Consider the following 23,874-nt stretch of genomic DNA (forward strand, 5'->3'; position numbering starts at 1 on the left):
TTTTGAACAAAGTTATCTGATCCTTGTGCACTTCTCGTTTGCTTACTGAGGTGTACAGCATTTTCTTAGCTTCATCTTGGGGGTAGCATATAGTTGTGTACTGATGATTATAGTAGAGTCTGACTGCACCATTGTAATGAAGATTAAATCTTTAGTGTCAGCCAGATCCACAATAGCTGTGCCTTACCTGGGAAGTAGATTGTCACATCTTTGTGTAGCATTATTCTGCCAGGTTTTTTTCCTTGCAGTGACAGTGTTTCTTCTATTTCCTTTGAGCTTAGCAATATGACGGGTCGCTTATGGTCCATTTTGATCTGGAATCTCAACCTGATGAAATAGTCTGCAACCTGCCTGCATTCCCATGTGACAGCTAGTGCTTTTTTCTTCAATTGCAGTATATCTCCGTGAATTCTTTCAATGCAAAGTATACCGACTTACTGGTTGTATCAATCTGCACTTGAATGAGCACGTATCTAGCCCATCGGTGGTGACTTCCCCTTAAGTATGCTAAAGAAGCAAGGATTATAGTCAGTTAATATATCCAAGGAGAGGAGCTTCCATTTAATCTTCTGAAAATCTGAGGTTTTTTGCTACCACCAGTACCACTGTTTGCCTTTCTCAAAAAGATCTCTTGTTGGTTAAGTGAGACTAACTAGGTTAGGAATGAACCTGATTCACCATTTCTAAGAATTGCTGTATATCATTTATACACTTTGGTTGTGGAATTTATTTCTGGCTTTTATTTTTCTGGGATTGGCCATAGTTCCTTGTTTCTGTGTGATGTTTCTGTGTTATCTATTCCAAAAGTATGCCTTTTGTATATGGGAAATGAAATTCCTTGTTCAGTGCATATCATGGAATTTGTAATGCTTTCAAGACTTCTGACTCTGGGGGTCGCTTCCTTTTGTGCCAGAATGTCACCGATGTGACAAGTAATACCGTTCTTTCTACTACCAATTCTTGACACAACATGCTAAAAGTTTTCTGGTACTGACAAAATTCCAAGAGGTAAACGATTGAAACAGAGTCATCCAAATGGCAGTATGAACATAGTCAACAAAGTTGACTTGTAAATAGTCTAGGGCTATTTGCCCAAATCTGGTATTTGCATCTAATTTGGTTAAGCAAAATCAAAGCTTACTTTGGACTCATGTGTTCATTGAGGTGTACAGTATAAAAACAGATCCTTCGGTCCAACTTGTCCATGCCAACCAGACATCACAATCTGATCTAGTCCCATTTGACAGCATTTGACCCGTATCCCTCCAAATCCTTTCTACTCATGTAATCTTCAATTTACCTTTTAAATGTTGTAATTGTATCAGCCTCCAACACTTCCTCTGGCAGCTCATTTCACACACACACACCACCCTCTGCGTGGAAAAGTTACCCTTCAGGTCCCTTTTAAATCTTTGCCTTCTTAATTTAAACCTGCACCCTCTTGTCTTTGACTCCCAAGAAAAGACCAGAGCTATTCACCCTATCCATGCCTCTTGTGATTTCATAAACCTCAATAAGGTCACACCTCAGCCTCCGTTGCTTCAGGAATAAAAGCCCTAGCCTCTTCAGTCTCTTCCTATAGGCTAAACCTGGCTAAATCCTTCTAAACTTTTTCTACGACCTCTCGAGTTTAACAACATCCTTCTTACAGAAGGGTGATCAGAATTGTATGCAGTATTCCATTTGGTTTGAAAATTACTACTAGCACCGATAATCATTTTATCAGTTTTGACATCAGTGATATGATGCTCCTTTTTAATGTACTGTCTAACTGAGTCTTCATTGTTTCTAATGTGTTTTTTTTCTATGAGCATTAAGACAGAAAGGCTTAGCATTTTCTGAGAGTAATGAAGTACTCCTCAACCTTGGAAATTCTTGGTAAAATTCTCTTTTGATTCCTCATATTGCACTGAGTTGACTCTTCCTAAGAGATTTATGTACTTCTGCTCAGCAATTATCTGATTCCCCAACATTTGCAGTCTCATTGATCCCTCAGCTCTAATGGATGAGTATAGTCATGAACTGATCACACACCTAAAGATTTCTACCACCTTGTGCCCAACAGTTTGTCCATTTTACTCTAGCAAGTTGTCAGTCACTATTAAATCGGCTGGCCCAGTATCAAGTTTAAATCCTGTATTAAACAGTGTCAGATGATAGTTTGATCCCACCTAAAAATGTCGGCTTACTTTGTTGATCTTCAGCTTTGATCTCTTGGATCTTTTCTCTTTGATTTCTTTTTGTCAGGACTTGTCCTCCTTGGTAGGATTTCTTCTCTATCTCCATGGTGATATAGGAGGTGCTAATCAGTGTCCAATGTTTCCACACAGATAGTACTGAGCTCCCTCTGCTGGGTAATTGCACTTTGTGATGCACATCTTGAGCACTCTACCTTGGGCAATGATGTTCTTTCATGCTTTTTTGGTGTTTTGACAGGCTCTCGGGAAGATGACAATGCCACCAGGGGGTGGGGCTACCAATTGGACTGAATTGGAAGGAGCTTTGGTGATGTCTGTCATAATCACCCAATGCTTAGACCCTGATTTCCACTTGAATCACAGATTGAATCACTTATTCTAGCAAGAGCAACTCTTTTGACTGACAAAAATCAGACAATTTGTCATATCTGACGCCTACTATAATATGATATTTTATTAACTTGCCTTTCTGCATTTCTGTTTCATCCTGTGAATCTAAATTAGTTAAAAATGCTTCATTCAGTTCCCCGTGTCACTTGGACTGTTGTTAAATTTCACACTCTGCGACTACATTCCATTTTCCACTAAAGTGTGTGTTCAATGCCTTAATTAAGGATTTAAAGTTTATCATACTTTTTTCCATGTTTTGCCTCATGAGGACATTGTTGGACAAAGGCCCAACCATGCACAGCAATGTACTGATATGATGCCTTTTTCATTTGCAACATTATTCAGTTCAATGTCAACGTTTCCAATTCTCATTTCATCCTGAGCTCATGACATTTGCAAAGTGCTAGGGCAATGGCAGTGGGTTGACAGGAATTGATATCCTGATTGGTTGCTGCATTGCACTGACTTTTTTTCCTTCTGTTGCTTGACTTCATCTGATTACCTCAGTGGTTCTGCATGGTCTTTCTGTTGTAGTGGTTTTGTATTCAAAGTCTTCCAAGGTTCTATTCTGTCCACTGAAAGTCTTCCTTTCTTTTTCTCTGCCTTTTGGATTGTGGTCTGGCTCCAATTCAATGATTTTGAAACCTCCACTGCTGATGAATTCTCTCTTTGGAAGAGATTTTTTACAACCATGCCTTGCACAGCTACAGCTCAGGCTATGGGTTGTTCTTCCCTGCCAGGCACTTGTTTCTCCTTCATGGATTCTCTGTGGTTTGGGTGTCTACACTTATACTGTAACATGCCTACTACTGCACTGAGTCCTTAGCATCCCCGGTTTGTCCTTATGGTAGAACACAGCTCTTTTACTCTCTTCAGTTCGGCAAACTCTCTTTAAATACACTTAAATATACACATTATTGAATGCAGTTACCTGGAGCAGTGTTTCGTTCTTGCTCCATTACATATTCCTCTGTGCTCTCTCATGCTCTACTGAAATCAAAGTAGCAATATCATTTAAATCATCACTATTATATTCACACCTGATTATACTACAGTTTGGTGCCATATTCTGATTGTTTTTAGGCTTATGCTGTACATTGGACTATCATAACTTTAAAGATTCTATTTGATAATCAGTGTCCCGCAGGAAAACTGCCCAGTCTAATTATTAGATATATCTTTCAGGCATTTTTGGTGGGCAGAATGTTATTCCCTGAAATTGGGCATCATTTACGTCCATTTTGTATCTGTCAATTTCTACTCATGGGTTCTGTCAGTATTTAGTAGTGGGTGTTCACTGATGGTTTCCAACAGTACAAGAGCTAATTTATGAGAATAAAACTCCCACACAATATTGAAGCAGACATATAGTAAAGGCACAAGAGAGTGATTTTTAATCTAGTGCTTAATGTAATTACAGGGTTCAGCTGAAGGGTGTAAAATGCTCAAGCTTCAAACTCCTGCCTTATAACGTGGTGGGAATCATTTAATTACATTACTGCCTCGTAATCAGTTCAGCGGGGATGATTTTATAATTATGTTTGTTTTGCCTGATACTGTAAGTAAAATATAAGAAGCACACAGGCAGTGAGTTTCTTTGCCATAGTTGGCATGTTGGTGAGAAGTTACAAAGGCAGGAAATTGTTATAGCAAGACGGTTGGGCAAAATCCATTCCTTCATTTGCCTCCACTACATCTCTTAGCGAGTTCCTACAGGAGTTTTGGTATTCTTCAAAATCTGCTTACTGAGTCCTGTGTTCCCTCATTTCAAAAACTGTTCATTTAGTCCAATGGCACTGCAGCTCACAGTATTCCACTGTTAAATGTGCAATGTGCTCAAGGTAAATTGGACTGAAATTTATGAGATACTCTTTGACTTCTACAGTGAAGAAAATGAGGTCAACAGGTAAGTCTGGCTGTGAAAAGCAATTGTCCGGTTTCATAGTCCAAACAGCAGGAGAGAAAGGCTGCATTGAGGCAAATGCCTTTACTGGCCTGACTATTAAGCAGGGATTTTAAAGACAGGCCCTCATTTCCTGAACAGGTCAGGATGGGCTCTGTAGAACACTCCAAATTATATGTTATGAACAACCATTGTTTCACGTCATAGAGTCACAGAGCTGTACAACATGGAAACAGACCATTCAGTCCAACTCGTCCATGCCAATCAGCTATCCGAATTAATTTAGTCTCACCTGCCAGCATTTGGCCCATATGCCTCTAAATCCTTCCTATTCATTACCCATCCAGGTGCCTTTTAAATGTTGAAATTAACCAGCCTCCACCACTTCCTCTGACAACTCATTTCAAAGATGCACCACCTTCTGCATGAAAATGTTGCCCCTCAGGTCCCTTTTAAATTAAACCTACGCTCTCCAGTTTCGGACTCCACTAGCCTGGAGAAAAGACCTTGTCTATTCACCCCGTCTATGCCCCTCATGATTTTATTAACTTATATAGGTTCACTCTTTAGTTTCCGACACACCAGGAAAAATAGCCCCAGCCTATTCAGCCTCTCTCTGTAGCTCAAACCCTCCAACCCTGGCAACATCCTTGTAAATCTTTTGTGAATCCTGTCAAGTTTCACAACATTCTTTATATAGCAGGGAGTCTAGAATTGAATACTGTATTTCAACAGTGGCCTAACCAATGTCCTGTGATCTTATAACTTCTCCTTTGGCTCTGCATAAGAGCAAGCCTGGTTCATGACAAAGTGCACTCCAAATATTGTTCAGTAACATAGCAAATAATAACCCATCCCATCACTGAAGTCTTGTCTCCTCCTTGACCACCTTTTGACCTTCTCTCCTTCTTTCCCTGAGGGACATTCCCTCAATCTATTACCCATCCTAGAACATGATAACACAAGATGGACATCGAGAGGACAAAAACTGGTGGAATGGGTGGACATGTAGTTTGCAGGAAAGGATAATATTTACGCAATCCATTTATGTCCTCCTTCACTCATATTGGTCCACCCTACACTCTATGACTGGACAGACACCAGCAGAAGTTGTAATAAGTTGTAACTTCTGTATGGCACCGATTATTCTTGAGCCATTTCTGCCATTCAATGGAAGATTCTGAGCAAAAACAGAAAATATCACAAAGCAACAAAGTAAAGTAAAATCATATCTCAACAAGTGAACGGAACAAGAAGAACACAATTTCTTAAGTTTAGAGATTAGGTTCAATCAAACAAACAAATTGCAAACCCACATTATGTCAATCAAGATCAAAGCAGATCAGTAGCTTCTTTAGTACTAGCACTTATCTGTTGGATTGCCACAAACGCTACTGAACAGATAAGGATATTTTAGAACAAAAGCAGAAATTGCTGGAGAAACTCAGAATATCTGGTAGTATCTGTGTAGAAAAAGCACAGTTAACGTATCAAATCCAGCGACCCTTCTTCGGAATATTTTGGGATCAGTGATTATGAGGATACACTTCCTCTTCTGATAGATAATTGTGATCTTGATAATCCACCTCATCAAGTTGATTCCACAGATCCACAATCAAAAATTCACAGATCTCAGCTTAGTGATTGGAAATACTTACGGTATCTAAAAAATTATGTCTGTACCTGGAGAAAACAGACAAGCTGCACTCTGAGAAATGACTTGATGTACATGTGTCTATTATTAAACATAGCTTACTTTAAAGTAAAATCTTTATTTTTACAAGGGAGAGGTGAAGTGCTGAATTGTACCATGTTTGATTATGGAGCTTGGCGACTGACCGATGTTCATTGTACTTGATTGGTTAAGCCTGGGTATGAACTCAGAGAAAAGGGAACAGACTACAGAAGTTACTCAGAAAAGGTGGGGATTAGAGCTGAAGAATGAGGTAAATAGACTTAAAGAATTGTAAATAGAACCTGTTATACATTTAGAAATCAATATTAAATCTGCATTGATTTTGGAGGTAAAAACAATGACTGCAAATGCTGGAAACCAGATTCTGGATTCGTGGTGCTGGAAGTTCAGGCAGCATCCAAAGTGCAGTGAAATCGACGTTTCGGGCAAAAGCCCTTGATCAGGAATAAAGGCAGTGAGCCTGAAGCGTGGAGAGATAAGCTAGAGGAGGGTGGGGGTGGGGAGAAAGTAGCATAGCGTCCAATGGGTGAGTGGGGGAGGGGATGAAGGTGATAGGTCAGGGAGGAGAGGGTGGAGTGGATAGGTGGAAAAGAAGATAGGCAGGTAGGTCAAGTCCGGACAAGTCATGGGGACAGTGCTGAGCTGGAAGTTTGGAACTAGGGTGAGGTGGGGAAGGGGAAATGAGGAAACAGTTGAAGTCCACATTGATGCCCTGGGGCTGAAGTGTTCCAAGGTGGAAGATGAGGCGTTCTTCCTCCAGGCGCCTGGTGGTGAGGAAGCGGCGGTGAAGGAGGCCCAGGACCTCCATGTCCTTGGCAGAGTGGGAGGGGGAGTTGAAATGTTGGGCCACGGGGTGGTGTGGTTGATTGGTGCGGGTATCCCGGAGATGTTCCCTAAAGCGCTCTGCTAGGAGGCGCCCAGTCTCCCCAATGTAGAGGAGACCGCATCGGGAACAACGGATACAATAAATGATATTAGTGGATGTGCAGGTAAAACATTGATGGATGTGAAAGGCTCCTTTAGGGCCTTGGATAGAGGTGAGGGAGGAGGTGTGGGCACAGGTTTTACAGTTCCTGCGGTGGCAGGGGAAAGTGCCAGGATGGGAGTGTGGGTTGTAGGGGGGCGTGGACCTGACCAGGTAGTCGCGGAGGGAAAGGTCTTTGCGGAAGACGGAAGGGGGTGGGGAGGGAAATATATCCCTGGTGGTGGGGTCTTTTTGGAGTTGGCGGAAATGTCGGCGGATGATTTGGTTTATGCAAAGGTTTGTAGGGTGGAAGGTGAGCACCAGGGGCACCACTCACCCACTGTTATTTTGGAGCTGAATGCTCCGATTAATACGATGGGATTGGGATTAGTGAACAAACCTGGTTGAACGTATGCATTTAAAGAAAATTTCAATTTCTGCCGGGTTAGTTGCTGATTAATTTCTACCAGCTGCTGCTTTGCTTGTAAAGGAATTAGGCATTTTCCAGCATTCTCTAAAGTTTCTATGTTTTCTAGAAATGGCTGATAAGCATTTAAAGAATTTTTTGCTGATATGAAGTCTTCTGCAAAAATTAGCTGTTTCCAGTCATCTTCCTTGAGGACACACAGAGGAGGAGGAATGGCACAGGGCAAAGTGCTGGAAGTGGGAACAGCAGGAGGGCGAAATGCGCCCTCAGCAGGAGGTCATATCCGTGCTCTGTACTCAGGGAATGAATCCACTGCCTACAGTCAATGGAGCAAGTGTTTGAAGTACCTACGTTTTCTGCAGGGGGTCCTCACTGAACTCGGGCATATGCTGAAGTCAAAACTGCAGCTACAGAACAAGGCAAAGACTGTATTTACAGCAACTGTGAAGATAGTCACGGCCATGAAATATATGCATCATCTTGTTCAACAAGCAAGAGGGCTGTCAATGAGGGCTGTTTGATATACTTAACTAAGGAGTATGAGGAACTGTTTAGATATTTTGATTTTAAAAGTGTTACGAAAGATTTTGAAAGGGCATGGAATTTCTTGTAATGATTCTAAAATAACTCCAAAGAGGTTGGTATCCCATCACCAAGTCACCCTTTATTTACAGGTGCATTGGACTTGACACTGGTCTGGTTCCTCAGAACTAGCTCTGAGGGAACAGAACCTCTGACACAGTCCTTTTTTGTTCAGGAGTTTATACATTTCAATGGAGTCATCCCTCACTCTAAATACACAGACCTTTTTTTTCTTTTTTAATTATTTTTTAAAAATGTTTTTTCTGACCCTCCTGGTCTTTTATTTAATCCCCGACACTGCCGCCTAACTGCGGTAGTGCTTATTTTCCCCAGCACCCATGTTGTGTGTGTGCGGGTGTGAGACACAGTGAAAGACACAAGGTGCACAAATCTTTATTCAAATTTCCACCACCAGGAAGAAAGGAAACACCTGAGTAGCCAGTGACAAGCAGTGTCCCTCACATCAAAGGGCAATGCTGTGTGATCAAACAGTGAAGGGGAGGGCAGGGATTAAATCAAAATAGAGTTGGAGGGGGAAATAATGCACTTCACCCCCTGCGGCGCCCACCTCTCCCTGAACAACTCCAGGGCATTGGTGAAGACCGTGTGCTCCTTCTCCAAGGACACCCGGGCTCTAACGTAACCGCAGAAGAGGGGCAGGCAGTCAACCCTAACAACCCCCTCCACAGCCTGCTGCCTGGACCTGTTTATGGCCAGTTTGGCCAGGCCCAGGAGCAGACCCACGAGGAGGTCTTCAGACCTGCCCTCCCTCCTCCGCACCGGGTGCCCGAAGATCAGGAGCATGGGACTGAAGTGCAACCAAAAGCAGAGGAGGAGGTTTTTAAGGAAATCAAAGAGGGAGTGCAAGCACCCACACCCAATATACATGTGGTCCACGGACCCCACAGCGCCACAGAGCAAGCAGCTGGGCTGGGAGTCCGTGAACCACCGCAATCAGCGGTTGCAGGGGACCACTGCATGCAGCACCCTCCACCCCAGATCCCCAAGAGAAAGGGGGAGGACTCCCATGTAGAGAGCCCTCCACTGGGAATCCCCACCACCCGGTAGTAAATGGGCATGCCAAGGCGTGTCCGGATGGTGGATGAGGGAGAAGAGGTGGAATTGTGCAGCAGCAGTCAATACAGGGCCCGCCTTTGTACGTCCTTAAAAGGGCACAGACCTTTTTACTTGTCAGCCAGGCTCCCTGATTGGACTAGATTAATAGCTCCAATCAGATAATTCCTATTTGATTATGTCTATCCAGATGTCCTAGTTACAATCACTACAGATTCAACAGTAATGTGAGCTATGGCTGACCTGCTCATCACTAAAAAGTTAAGTAATTTTGGAAAAGAGAAAACAAAGCCTTTGAGATAGATAAGCTTTGAGAGTTATGTAGCTTTCATTGCTGGGCAAATGCTGTTTGGACGAGATGGGATCTATGTATTGAAGCTTGTCGAGCAACTCTTCAGTGAAGTTGGTTCCTATTTTGTCAGGGCCTGTGACTGTCCAGCATTTGAGGGTTTGAGCTATAGGAAGAGGTTGAATAGGCTGGGGCTGTTTTCCCTGGAGTGTCGGAGGCTGAAGGGTGACCTGATAGAGGTTTATAAAATCATGAGGAGCATGGATAGGATAAATAGACAAGGTCTTTTCTCAGTGGTGGGGGAGTCCAGAACAAGAGGGCATAGGTTTAGGGTGAGAGGGGAAAGATATAAAAGAGACCTAAGGGGCAACTTTTTCATGCAGAGGTGGTCCGTCTATGGAATGAGCTGCCAGAGGAAGTGGTGGAGGCTGGTACAATTGCAACATTTAAAAGACATCTGGATGGGTATATGAATAGGAAGGGTTTAAAGGGATGTGGACCAAGTGCTTGCAGGTGGAACTAGATTAGGTTAAGATATCTGGTCAGCATGGACGAGTTGGACCAAAAGGTCTGTTTCTGTGCTGTACATCTCTGTGACTCAATAACTTTATCTCCAAATTGTGCAGTAGGCAAGTCTTGCTCTGTGTCTCGCTCTCTCGAAAATGCAAGTGAAACAGAAGCATGAGTGGCACAGTGAAGATTATTTGGGAACCTGAGAAAATTTCAGACATCAGTATCTTTGACTAACTTCTAAATCTTGAAGATTTAATTCACTCTGAATTTGCACTGAAGTTTGATTTTAAAAGGTTTTCTATCAGATTGTTGTTGAAGTGTGTTAAATTTTTGGTCTCATTGACAGGAAACTCAGGGAACAGTGAGATGTCATCCTATTTTTAGCCTTTGAGTTGGACACTTGGTCCACAGCAGTATTTTCTCCCTTGTACTTTTTACACCCACATAACTGCTGCAAGTCTGTGTTGCTTCTTTGCTGTGTGAATGTGTTTGTTTGGGATTCCGAGAATATAGGTGAACAACTTGCAATTTTGCAATTCCATTGAAGAATAAGCTTGTTTGTCATAATTGGGTAATTTTGAGATTTTCAAGTAGCTTGATGAAACCCTCTTTTATTCTGGATAACATCAATAAAGGGCAATACTTTAGCCATTTTGTTGATTGATTCAAACATTTACACTAATTTTATAGCTGGTGGAGTAATGAGGCTTGATTACCTTTGCGTTCAATTCCATCAGAGTTGTGGACTCTTGTGGTGCAGGCAGAAAGTGAGAACTGCAGACGCTAGAGATCAGAGTTGAGAGGGTGGTGCTGGAAAAGCAGAGCAGGTCAGGCAGCATCTGAGGAGAAGGAGAATCGACGTTCGGGCAGAAGCCCTTCATCTGGAATCTTGACTCTTGTGGTGCAGTATGTTGTCCCTGTCTCTGAACCAGGAGACCTGGGTTCAAGTCTCACCTGCTGTAGAGGTATGTAGTAACATCTTTGAGAAGGTTGATTACAAAGTATCTCCCATCGGAGTCAGACCAGTGTTTTACAATCTGTTTGGCAGTGTGGCTATTGTGTGAAAAACAGCTGACAGTGTGGAGAGGCTAAGAGATGCAGACATGAGTCTTGTAGTAATGTTAAGTGTGGGAGAGATAAAGTCATGAATGTTTGTTATGAATCATGATTGATTGGGATTGAAGGAGTTATGGAGTTGTGTTGGATTTAGCCAGGATCATTTTTAGTATGAATTCTAGCACCTGCCTCATTGACTATGCACATCCCCTTTAAGAGCTGTAGACTGGTTTTAAGGAGCAAAGACTTGCTTTAATTGGTACTAGCCTGCCTTGGCTTTGTGCTTCTTAGTGTTATAATGTAATAGTCTTACAGATGCATGATTATTATTGGCTGCAGACTGTAAAAATAATACAGGCACAAAATGAGTGTACGACTTGATTTGGAAGGAGGCAACATGGCCTCATCCCACTTTGTGGTCACCATTGTCAGTATTACGGATCTATCAACATTAGCATCAAATTTGTTCAAGTTTATTATGGGTTATTGAGCTGAATGTTGCTGAAGAGTGGGACTGCTGCTTGCTACCACTGGGAGGAAAGCCAGTACTGCATTGTCTTACGCTAAGCAATGCTGTCCTGCAGTTATAACACACTGAGTGGTATTAAGCAGGTGAGGGGCAGACTTCTGACCCCACCCCCAGTACAAGGAAACCACAATCTCAAGAGATTAGTATGCAGTTCCCAGCAGCATCAGGCTGAGTAATGGGCACCAACTGGGACTGCAAATCGGCACCAAGAATGAAGCTAGGCAAGGCATCCAGACGCAGTTTGGCCTGGAGTTTTCAACAGGAAAAGGATCAAAGATCCTAGGAAGGGCAGCAAGATGACTTGTGTGGGTCAGATTTCAAAATACAGGCTGGGAGGAACAAAAAGGGCACTTTTTGCACTAAATAATGTGGTTTCTTTCTTTCTGTCTTTTCAAGGAAGTAATTTAAAGAAGACCTTTCTGAATCCTACCCACCTGCCTACAACAACTGTATTGTAGTGGTGGCAGTGCAAGATTCAGGTGAATTGGCTAGTTCCCAACTTCAATTGCATTTTTTTTTAATGGGAGGCAGTTCCAGTCTGCTGATTTTGGAGCCTGTCCACTGATCACATGATGGGACCAAGTCAGGGTGGGTGGGGTGTGACGTTCAGGGTACCTTTTTATGTTTTAAGTATCCCTGCAGCTCCCTAAGTCTAAGCTTCACCCAGTGGTGACTGTAAACTTCAGTGCACTGTCTCTGTTTTCAAGTAAATTGTCCGTGCTCATAGTAACTGCTAAGTCCAACAAAGAATCATGAACCGACATGAAATAAATTATTATAATAACAAATAAAATTATTATAATAACAAGTGAAACTACAGAACTTTAATAAACAATCTTATTCTGTGACCTGGAGGACAATTACTTTGTTGCTCACAGCGTGAATTTGTTTGCAATTACCAACATGCAACAATTGACTTGTTGGATTTGAGGTATGTTGGCAGCAATGAGTTTATCTTTCCTTATTACCCGCCTGCTGTAACAACTGTAAATGTACTGAAATGTTCAATATCTCACTCTTTGAATGCATAAATAAGAAATATTTCTTATTACTGAATAAATTTGAAATGATCTTTGGAAAGGAAAAGAATATCCAGGTGTAGTTAAACCGAATCAAACAACCTCTTCCAATGATCACATCAACACAATATACAGAGTTTGAATTTCCTCAGATGTTCCATGCAACTCCTGTTTTGAATCCAGAACAAGATCAATAAATCTTGCTGGAAAATGACTGGGATCCGGTTGTGCCAGGTCCCACCAATTTTAGGATTTTCCTGTCAACATTATAAGGAGCAGAAGGGCATTTGCATTGGCAATCAGGTGGAAGCTGTCAGGGGCAGCCACAAGTTGAAGCTGTTTGAGACCAACCCTGCCCACTGAGTGAGCTGCCCAGATAGGCATGTGTGAGCCATACTGGGTAGGGACACGAGTCAGGATGTTTGACCAGAAATCCTGTAGAAAACATCCTAGAAAGAAAAAAAAGACTGTTCTTAAAAAAACACAGTAATACTTGGAAATGAATGTACTGGTCATGCTGGAGCTCCATTTTGAAGTGCACAAAACGAGTCAAGCAGTATGTGTTATTTTGTAAGTTTTACTGACCTTTCATTCTGGAGTCAGTTGCTTGAAAAAAGGTTGACTTATGCCAGGAGCTGATGAGGTGCCCTCTCTGTTCCAGGGACAGAGCTACCTCCTGAATGATGATCTTTGCAATTCTATGCAACAGGCTGGGAGGGAATTTGTGTCTGTAATGGCTCAAACAGCCACTGGCTCCATTTATATTAGATTCCCTTCCATTGACCCTGCAAAATCTGGAAATAGCAACACTGGAGGGTGCAAGCTGGTGATTAATGCATTGTACTTTATTCTCATTACATTACAATAGCTTTGCCTGTACAAAATGTGCTTGATAATTCTTTTCTTGCTTGGGGACCAGGAAAAACAAGGCCAGCTGTGCCTCGTATCATTTTTATTGATGTTGACAGCACGTGTGTGTGAAGGATGGGATGTGATGATGTTCTCATGTGACTTGTATTGTGGTAGCAAATATTTGTAGGCTGTTGGAAAAATAAGTGGTCCACTTATATGTATTTATAGCAATCTGAGTAGGCCATTCAGCTCTTCAAATCTGCTCCAGCTGTCAGTGAGATTGCTGTTGAACTATGTCCTCACTCCACCAAGTTTAACTTAATGTCCTTTAAAATCAAAAATCTGTCAATCTTGCATTTAAAATGATTAATTATCAAACACCTTCCACTGTTTTTGGGAGACAGGACCATAACCCTTACCATTTCAGGGTCCTTCTAGATTTCTCTCCCGAATGGTTCTGGTTTTCAAGGTTATGTTCTCTGGTTGTACATATGACCAGTCAAATCATTTAAATTAAGATACTCCTTAACCTCCACATTGTGTGGAATACCTGTTCTGGTCAGTTTGCATAGTGTCCCTTCCCAGAGAAAGACTTTCTCAGATACATTGTTCAGACCTTTACCCCTGATCTAAACAAGACTTTGTATACTGTAACACTATCTCCTTCATGTTCTAACCCTAACAGTAAATATTGTACTAATCTTTTTGATTTTCTCTCCCCCTCTAGATTTTTTTGTCTACTTCAGCAGCTTCATTAGTTGATTGTGGGACTACTGATTTTTCACTGGTGGAGAACTTCGTATTAATCCAGCTGTCTTGCAAAACTGCCCTTTGTCATTAATTGGACAGGGTTCCTGGACAGGACTGCCAAATCAATTACTTTCTCAAAAATGACCTAAACTCCTGGTGTTGTTTTGTATGCATTTCCTTCTGATGATAGGATTAGGGCTCAGGAATTAAAGACCCCTCTCACCCCAGTTATACTCTCTTTCACCTTCTTCTATCAGGCAGAAGAGACAAAAGTTTGAAAAAAAGGTACCAACAGATTCAAGAACAGTTTCTTCCCCGCTGTTATCAAACTTTTGAACAAACCTCTTATTTATTGGAGTTGATCTTTCTGTGCACCTTCTCTGCAGGTGTACCACTATATTCTGCATTTTGTTCTCTTATCCTGATGTAGTTATGTCGAGCTACAGCATCATAGAATAAGATAGCACAGAAACAGGCCCTTCAGCCCAAACTGGTCAATGTTGTCCATGGTGCCCACTCAGCTACTTCCAATTGCCTGCATTTGGTCTGTAATCCCTCTAAACCCCTCGCATCCATGTATCTATCCAAATGTTTAAAAATGTTACTATTGTACCTGCCTCAACCACTTTCTCTGGCACCCCATTCCATATATGCACCACTCTCTACATGAAGATGTTGCCCCTCAGGTCCATCTTAATCTTTCCCTCTCATGTTAAACCTGTGCCTTTGAGTTTTTGATTCCTCATCCCTGGAGAGAAAAGACAAATGCTTTCATCCTATCTATGCCCCACATGATTTTACACACCTCAATAAGGTCACCCCTCATTCTCCTACATTCCAAGAAGTAAAGTCCTATCCTGGCCAATCTCTCCCTATAACTCAGGCCTACCAGTCCTGGCAACCTCCTTGTAGATCTTCTTTGCACTCTTTCCAGTTTAACTATGTCAGGTATGATTTGCCTGGATAGCATGCAAAACAATACTTTTCACTGTATCTCAGTACGTGTCACAATAATAAATCCAATCAAAGTTCAACCTGTTAACCCTTTTTCTTCGCTTCATGGAAGTTGCGTATCTGCTGTGTATTTCTGCCATTTTCAGTTTTTACTATTAATATTTAATGTTCTTTTGTGTGTAATGCTGGTTATATTTTCTATCTCTTCAAGGAGTCAAGTTGGCCATTAATGTTTGGGCTTAATGCAGTTCCAGCTGTGATTCAACTTGCTGTTCTTCCCTTCCTTCCCGAAAGCCCTCGGTACTTGCTGTTTGAAAAGAATGATGTTTCTCAAGCCAAGAAAGGTAAATCCAACACATTTGATTCTGAGAAGTATGTTTAAAAAAATCTATGTGTCAACTGTTACTTAATAGAGAAAAAAATGTTTCTGGTACATCTTGATGATATATCAAGACATACCTGACCAATTATATACGTGTTTAACTTACAACTGTACTCCTCATGGGTTGACAGATATCAGGAACACCAAGTATTAAGTCTTGATTAATATATTAACTCCTAACACAAAAGAAAATTGCACAGGATCTCCAATGGATGATTTCAGTTTCTTATTTTGGGAAAGAGGCGAAAAATTCGTAAGAATTTTAGAACTCGATGTTCTTCTGACAATCCCTGTGGAATAGAAGTGAAGCAATTTCAATTTCAGTAGTGGAGTGCAGCAGGATGACAGACTTGAAAAGCAATAAAATAGCTCAGTGTATCACTGCAATATGATGCCAGGTTTGAAGCAAATGTAATATCTGTATGGAATAAAATATTACACAATAGATGCAATGGCCTGAATTTCCTCTGAATGTTGTGCCATTTTGACAGGAGGAAGTATAAATGTATATAATTTGTGTTGGAAATACAAGAAAGAATGCAACTTTACACAAGCATCAAGTGAGAGTGGAAGATTGAAGATTTAAAGAGTGAGAAATTGAGAGTTAAAGTAGGAGAGATAGAAAAACAAAAGGAGAAAAATGGAGTCTTTGTCCATTGGGACCAGGAATCTTGGAGACGGCATATGGATGGATGTTTCAACCTTGTCATTGCTGATGCATGAGACCAAGAGTCAGCCATGACACTTTTTTGTCTTTAGAAATTCCAAATGTTTAAGCTGAGCAACGTATCAGGTTGGCTGATAGGAGACTAGGGCTATCCATTTCATGGTTATCTCCCATTACCTGGATACAGAAGTGGAGAACAAAATCCATGAAGCAATGAGTACTACAGGAATAATGTTGCAACAAAACCTTGGTGTTATTCTGTTACCTGCGGAAGTTAGGAAAGCCTGACGCTGGTACATTTCAACAAGGGAATTATCGTGGCTTGCTGCATACTCTGTAACCTTATGATTACAATTACAATTACAATTACAAAAGTTGGAAAGGAAGAGGCTCATGCCCGAAACGTTGATTCTCCTGCCCCTTGGATGCTGCCTGACCTGCTATGCTTTTCTAATTAGGAAAGGGCAACATACACTGGAATTGCAAGCCACACCTACATCCCAAAAAAGAATAAAAATGGACTGTCTAACTCAAGCTTGAGGATATTATGATCATTGCTCACTTAGGGAGTGAGTTCCAAATATGAATGAACCTCAGAGGAAAGAAATTACTTTTGATCTCAGTATTAAATGTGACTCCCCCCCCCCTCCATTATTTTGAAACTGGGTCCCCACAAATGGAAACATTCTCTCAGCATCTGCCCTGCCAAGCTCGCTCAGAATCTTCTATGTTTCAGTGATGTCACCAAGGCAGCGCAGTAGGTGTTGTCGGCATGAACTTTAGCGATGCCTTCAACGAGGTTCAGCATAGTAGACTGGTTAGTAAGGTTAGATAACATGAAATCCAGGGAGAGATAGCCAATTAGATATGAAATTGGCTTGACAGTAGCAGTCAGAGAGTGGTGATGGACGGTCGTTCTTCAAACTGGAGGCTGTGACCAGTGGTGTGCTGCAAGGATCAGTGTTGTTCATCATTTATGTAAAATATTTGGAGAATATAGGAAGTATAGTTAGTAAGTTTACGGATGACACCAAAATTGGTGCTATAGTGGACAGTGAAGAAGGTTATATAAGGGTACAACGGGATCTTAGTCAACTGGGCCAGTGGACCAAGGAAGGGCAAATGGAGTTCAATTTGGATAAATGTAAGGTGTCACATTTTGGTAAGATAAACCAGGGCAGGAGTTAGACAGTTAAAGGCAGGGCCCTGGGGAGTGTTGTCAAACAGAGATGCAGATACATAATTCTTTGGAAGTGATGTCACTGGTAGACAGAGTGGTGAAGAAGGTGTTTAGCACACATGCCTTAATTGAGTACAGGAATTGGATGTCACGTTATGACTGTACAATACTTTTGTAACGCACATTTGGAATAATGCATACAATTCTGGTTACCCTGCTACATGAACACTGTTACTAAACTAGAAAGGGCGCAAAAAGGATTTACAAGGATGGATTTGAGGAAAGATATGAAAAGGACTGAAGAGGCAACTTTTCATGCAGAGGTGGTGTGTGTATGGAATGAGCTGCCAGAGGAAGTGGTGGAGGCTGGGACAATTACAACATTTAAGAGACATCTGGAAGGATATATGAATAGGAAGGGTTTAGAAAGATATGGGCAAAATGCTGGAAAATGTGAAACAATTAATTTAGGATATCTGGTTGGTGTGGATAATTTGGACCAGACAGTTTGATTCTGTGCTGTGCAATTCTGTGACTTTGTAAGAGGCTGATAGGCTGAGAATTTTCCCTGGAGCATAGGAGGCCAATGGGTGATTTTTTTATAGGTTTATAAAAACTAGTGCCTCCCAGGGTAGGGGAGTCCAAAACTAGAGGTCATAGATTTAAGGTGAGAGGGGAAAGATTTAAAGGGGACCTGAGGGACAACTTTTTCACACAGAGGTGGTGCATGTATGGAACGAGCTGCCAGAGAAACTGGTAGAGTTGGGTACACTTACAACATTTAAAAAATGTTTGGGCAGGTACATAGATAGGAAGGATTTAGAGGAATGTGGGCAAATTGGTCTAGTTCGGTTTAGGAAACCTAGCCGGCAAGGACTAGGTTAGATTCCCAACAGTGTGGAAACAGGCCCTTTGACCCAACAAGTCCACACCAATGCTCCAAAGAGTAACCCACCCAGACCCATTTCCATTCCCCTACCCTATGTTTACCTCTGACTAATGCATCTAACACTATAGGCAATTTAGCATGGCCAAATCACCTCACCTGCACATCTTTGGATTGTGGGATGAAACCACAGGGAGAATGTGCAAACTCCACACAGACAGTCACCCGAGGTGGGAATCAAACCCAAGTCCCTGATGCTGTGAGGTAGCAGTGCTAACCACTGAACTACCGTGCCGACTAGTTGGGGTAAAGGGTCTGTTTCCATGCTGTATGACATTAAGATGTAAACTTGAATGGGAATAAGTGTGTCTTTCCAATCAACTACAAAAACAAAAAGCTGATACTTGTCCTTTGCCTCACTGTCAAGTAACCATTCTTCATCGCTGAGGTAACCTTAGTGTCCTTTCAGAGACATGCAAAAGATGAGACAGCTTACAAGGAAAAGTACAGGTATTCTTCATATAAAAGTCCACAACCTTTGATTTGATTTAGCAAATGTTTCAATTTTTTCAATATTGTCCCTTACTTTTGCCTTTAATATGACTTTGTCATTGAATCTTAAGTGCTTCTCGCAATAAAGCCAGCCTAGTTAGTGCTACAGGAATGTCAGGGACTTTGAGGTTGATTGCTGAAACTGTGCTATCATTTCAGTGCTGTTGGTGGTTTGAATGATACACTTCCAGTCTCATGTCTTGTGTAGGACTCAATAAAGCTCCCTTCTGTGTTGGCAATGGCTATGTTGATACCGGCATAATGTTTTGACCTGAGAAATGGTGACTTTGTGACCAATCCTTTCTGTTCACTAGTGTTGGACGTAGGCTTGATTTTGGTGATTTGCATGAGTGAATTGAGTAAACCAAGTTCTGAAGGCTTTGGGAATGTTCAGCATGAAGATCCGTAGTCTTTTCTGCCGCCTGGAGGTGAAATGCTTCCTTAGAATCATTACCTGATGTTTTGATGTTGCCAAGATCTCCTAGTCTGCCCCACATCACTAGCTGTTCTATAAGTCATGTTATGCTTTGTGGAATCCCCCCAATATATCTGTTGCCTGCAATACATGAGAGATACTTTCTGCATTGCCTGTACACCAAGATGTATGCTCCCATAGGTGCTTAAAGCCTGGGCCTTTATGATGCCAGCTTTTTGCCAAGGACAGCCACTTCTGCTTTCTCCAAGGAGAAACAACTGTTTTCTCATCATTATCTTTTGGTCGCCTCTTTTGCTTTGAGATTTAATCTGTGATATATACTGTCATTTTTCAGAGTACATTGACTTGAGATAATGCCTGACTACACCAGGACAGAATGAGTTGGTACTATGAAGTTGTCATACTATGTGCTAGGGCTTTCGTTTTCTAAAGGTGAGGTTGTTATAGTTCTACTGGCTGCTCTCTCACTATAGAGAAACTGAGGGTCACCACACTTCAGGCAATGGGAGAGTTTTAGATAGAGAGCCCTTCATGGTAACCTCAGCTGGTGCGGGAATTGGACCCATTCCGTTGGTATTACTCTGCAGTGCTAACCACCCATCCAGCCAACTGAGCTAACCAACTCTCTTTTGTGAACAGGCTAGTGATTAGTCAAATTACTGTGGGCACTCCCTCTTATTGCAACCTGAACCTGTTGGCTTTCTTCTGAAACTGTCTTCTCTGTGTCCTGAGAATGTACTGATCTTTCCCCTTAAAAGAGTTAGAAATATTTGGAATAACCTGCAGTATTTGGAAAGGTCAACGGATCACCCAGATCAAAATTCTGCAAGACTACTGGATTCCCGAAATAGATAATCCTGTGAGCCCAAGTTCTCAGCTGAGGGTCTCAATTGTCCAGAAATAGCCCTTAATGATGTAAAATTAGGCCAGTCTTTGTCCTGGTACATGTTTCTGGTGGGTAAAGCTCCATATCAGGAGCATGAGCTACTAAAATTCTTCTTAATAATAGATAGCACTGAGTGAAATTTGCATGCCAGGAGGACAATTTGAATATATCATCCCACATAAGTGATCAGTAATAATTAATTGCAAATGAGCGCTCATTGAGTATGTCAGAGTCCCACGTGTATTGAGTTGTTAACGTTTGAAATTGGTGTGTGACAGCAGTCTCTTATAAATATTTTAGTCCTGGTTTCATTGTAGTTTATAACATCCACAAATGTGTCAATAGCAACATGTGAATCTCTTTCTTACAATCCTAAAGTACTTACGTGAAAAAACCTCTTTCAGCAACTCCATTAGACACCTTGCCTGATCAATTTTAAGTAAATCGTTACTTTTTGGAATAACAGAAAAATAATTCATAAGAATATTATGCATTTAAATGCTGTTATAAAATTTCTATTTTAAAGATTCTTTTTTACTGTGATTTAGAAGACTCTTTTCTCACTTCCCCAATCTAATTGATTGTTTTCTCATAAGACAATAAAATAGGTTTGACCTTAAGGTATGCAGACTATATTGACAATTTAAGTGATGCCAGTTTGGATCACTGCCAAATGATCATGCAGTAACATACTTTTTTTTGTTATTAAATCTGGGGTGAATATGCCGGTAACTTAACACTGACAAAAGTGTGACCAGTACGTTAGCTAGTTTGAAATGTAATATGGGCAGAAAAGTTAGGCATTTTGACCTTGAAGGCCTCTAACTCCTGTACTTATGTTGTGGATTTGCCTGCAGGCCTTTGCTGTTGTGAACATGCTCTGTCTAGTTCCTTGAAGGCCCAAAGCCTGTCATGAAAAGTTAAGTGTGACAAGGTCTGTAACTATGGTTGATGATGTAAAGATGGGTGTAACCAGACTTGTGTAGGTTCCTCATCTTCACTCTGTGCCTTTTTCCATCTGTAGCACTTTGCCATTCACATCTCTATGAGAGAATAAACAAAGTCAGCAATTTGCTTACAATTGCCTTTATTAACTGTGCAATATACCAAATGGAGACTAAACACACTAATCCCTTAAATTAACTTTATCTCCACTTTCCAGAATTAGACACTACAATTTGACCTTAAATGCCCTGAGCCATCGTCAGCTCCTGTGAAAGTTAGTGTTGGAAATTCTCTTTGTTTTCATTTTTTTGCTCTGCTGAATCACTTGAAACAATTCACCAAAAATCTACCTTATAGTGATATAGCAGACAATACCTTCAACAATTTAAAGAAGACATACCAGCCTGTCTTTTCTCCTGCTCTTGTCTCTCTGAGTTGGCTCAAAGGCTTCCACTGGAGTGGCCCATTTGGTAGTTTTTCATTGCTTTTGGAAGAATGACTAATCAAAAGAGTCTCCTGTTGTATCTGTTGGATCAGCATGTTGGAAAGATTTGCAATCTGTTATTCAACCTGTATGACCATGTTATAAATATACCTTGTGTGGCCATCATGTTCTGGAGTGGGATTTGAACTGGAGCTTATTGCCCAGTGGTAAACACTCTCTGACTACACTACTTGACTTCCCCCCAAAAAATACATGTAATAAGGATTAAGGATTGTCCTTCAACAATATGTGTGTGTTTGTGTATGTATGAATACATTATTAGTGCAGGTCATTAGTGCAGGTGCATTTCATTAACACTAATTCTCTATAACGTGATTGACGTCTTGGGGACACTATCTAAAGCGTGAATTTTAAAGTGTGTATTGCCTATAGTGTGATTTCAGCCCCATTAGTTTAAATGGTGCTGCTACTGCACAATTTTCTTCAAACACGAGAACTACCACATTATAGCAGACTGACTGACTATGTATTTAAAGAATCTATAACAAAGACACAGTAACCTCATGGAATACTTGGAATCCAAGTCATTTCTGAATTTCAGAATTTTCTGGATTACAAAATGATGTCAGAATGCTCCGAGCAAAAGTGTGTGAACTGGAAAACACTCTAAATATAAATTCTTACCTAAAACATAAACCAGTAATTAAACATTTGCTAAAAGCATGTAACATTTACATATATTAATATCATTTTGGAACTTGGATTTAAAATAGAAGCAGGTTGGTGTTGGTTACTTCTGTGAAGGGTTTTCTTTATAAAAATATTGAGGTTGGAGAGCTTATATGGGCAATGATGAAATCAGGTTAGAAGTAAGTTTAGTTTCTTTCCTAGGAGTTTAGGGCAGTTCAGGAATGAGTTATCTCAATGAAAATGTTTAGCTTGTGAAACTTCCAAACCAAGAGACTATGATTAGACATCTTCAGGTCACTAGCGTTGAGAAAATTTATTAGATGTTTTCAGATTTATGAAAAGCTCATGTTAACAAATTTGGTGTGGGCTCATTGAATTATTTCCACAATAACTGGAAAGAACTGGCATGGAATCAAATAAATTAGATAAGCCAGACCCGAGTCCAGAAAGAAGATTATGTCCTCTCTTTGAACTGACCTGAACTCCTCCAGAGAATGAGGTAAGTATGGCAGATAGTTATAGTCTGTCAAACATCCAAACAAAGAAGATTTGATTAGAAATCTGCCGATGATTAGAACTGAGACAGTTCTTAGATTCTCAGATTTGTGAAGATTGAGATGCCAGTGTTGAACTGGGGTGTACAAAGTTAAAAATCACACAACACCAGGTTATAGTCCAACAGGTTTAATTGGAAGCATTAGTTTTCGGAATGCTACTCCTTCATCAGGTGGTTGTGGAGTACACAATTGTAAGACACAGAACTTATAGCAAAAGTTTACAGTGTGATGTAACTGAAATTATACATTGAAAAACGCCTTGATTGTTTAAGTCTCTCATCTGTTAGAATGACCATGATAGTTTCACTTCTTTCATATGTAAATCACAAAACCTTTTTTAAAAGTTACATTATCGGGTTAATTGTAACAATTGGTGTCAGCCAGATAAGATATTGAAGGTGTTGGCCTCCTGTGTTCCCTGTCTGTGCCATAATGTTTAGACTGATTCTAATCTATAAAGTGAGTTGACAGAATCTTACATGGATTCATGCAGTTTTTGAGCAAAGTACAATGCAAGTACAAATTCACCCCTCAAAGGTATATGTATATGTATGCATGTAGGTTTTTGTGTGTCTGTCTGTCTGTTTGGGGTGGGGTGTTGTGTGTATATGTGTGTGTGTGTGCGCCAACTGTTGGTAGCTGTATCACTGTTACAGCTTACGCCTTCACGGTTGCCGGGGGAAGAACATTTTCTGACAGTACAGTGTCTATGTATTTAACTTTGGGCTTCTTTCATTGCAACTTTTTCTTGTTCAGCATTAGATTCATTTGGCACCCTATGTTCAGCAGTTACACCAAATTGAATATAGTCAGCAATGTTGTTTTTCCATCATGTCTTCATATCCATATAGATTTATTATAGCCATTTACTATGGCTTCTGTTCCAGGAAGATCAAACTCCAGGGTGATGAGTATTTCATCATATCTGCATTTATTTGTTTTTATAGAGTCCCTATAGTGTGGAAGTAGGCCATTTGGCCACATCGACCCTCCAAAGAGCATCCCACTCTTTACCCTATCTCTATAAGCCTACATTTCTGTTGCTAACCCAC

At 40.9% G+C, this 23,874-nt stretch overlaps 1 protein-coding gene across 1 annotated transcript in view; it reads left to right on the forward strand.

Annotated features, from left to right (window-relative positions):
* The window catches only part of slc2a9l2 (solute carrier family 2 member 9, like 2), a 390,861-nt gene that overhangs the window by 164,626 nt on the left and 202,361 nt on the right, over window positions 1-23,874 (forward strand). The window contains exon 6 of the mRNA XM_060829178.1: window positions 15,408-15,540. Within this exon, the coding sequence (XP_060685161.1) occupies window positions 15,408-15,540 (133 nt within the window). The remainder of the gene's footprint in view (window positions 1-15,407; window positions 15,541-23,874) is intronic.

The sequence above is a fragment of the Hemiscyllium ocellatum genome, chromosome 1 (genome assembly GCF_020745735.1).
Source record: "Hemiscyllium ocellatum isolate sHemOce1 chromosome 1, sHemOce1.pat.X.cur, whole genome shotgun sequence".
In the NCBI taxonomy this organism is placed as follows: Eukaryota; Metazoa; Chordata; class Chondrichthyes; order Orectolobiformes; family Hemiscylliidae; genus Hemiscyllium; species Hemiscyllium ocellatum.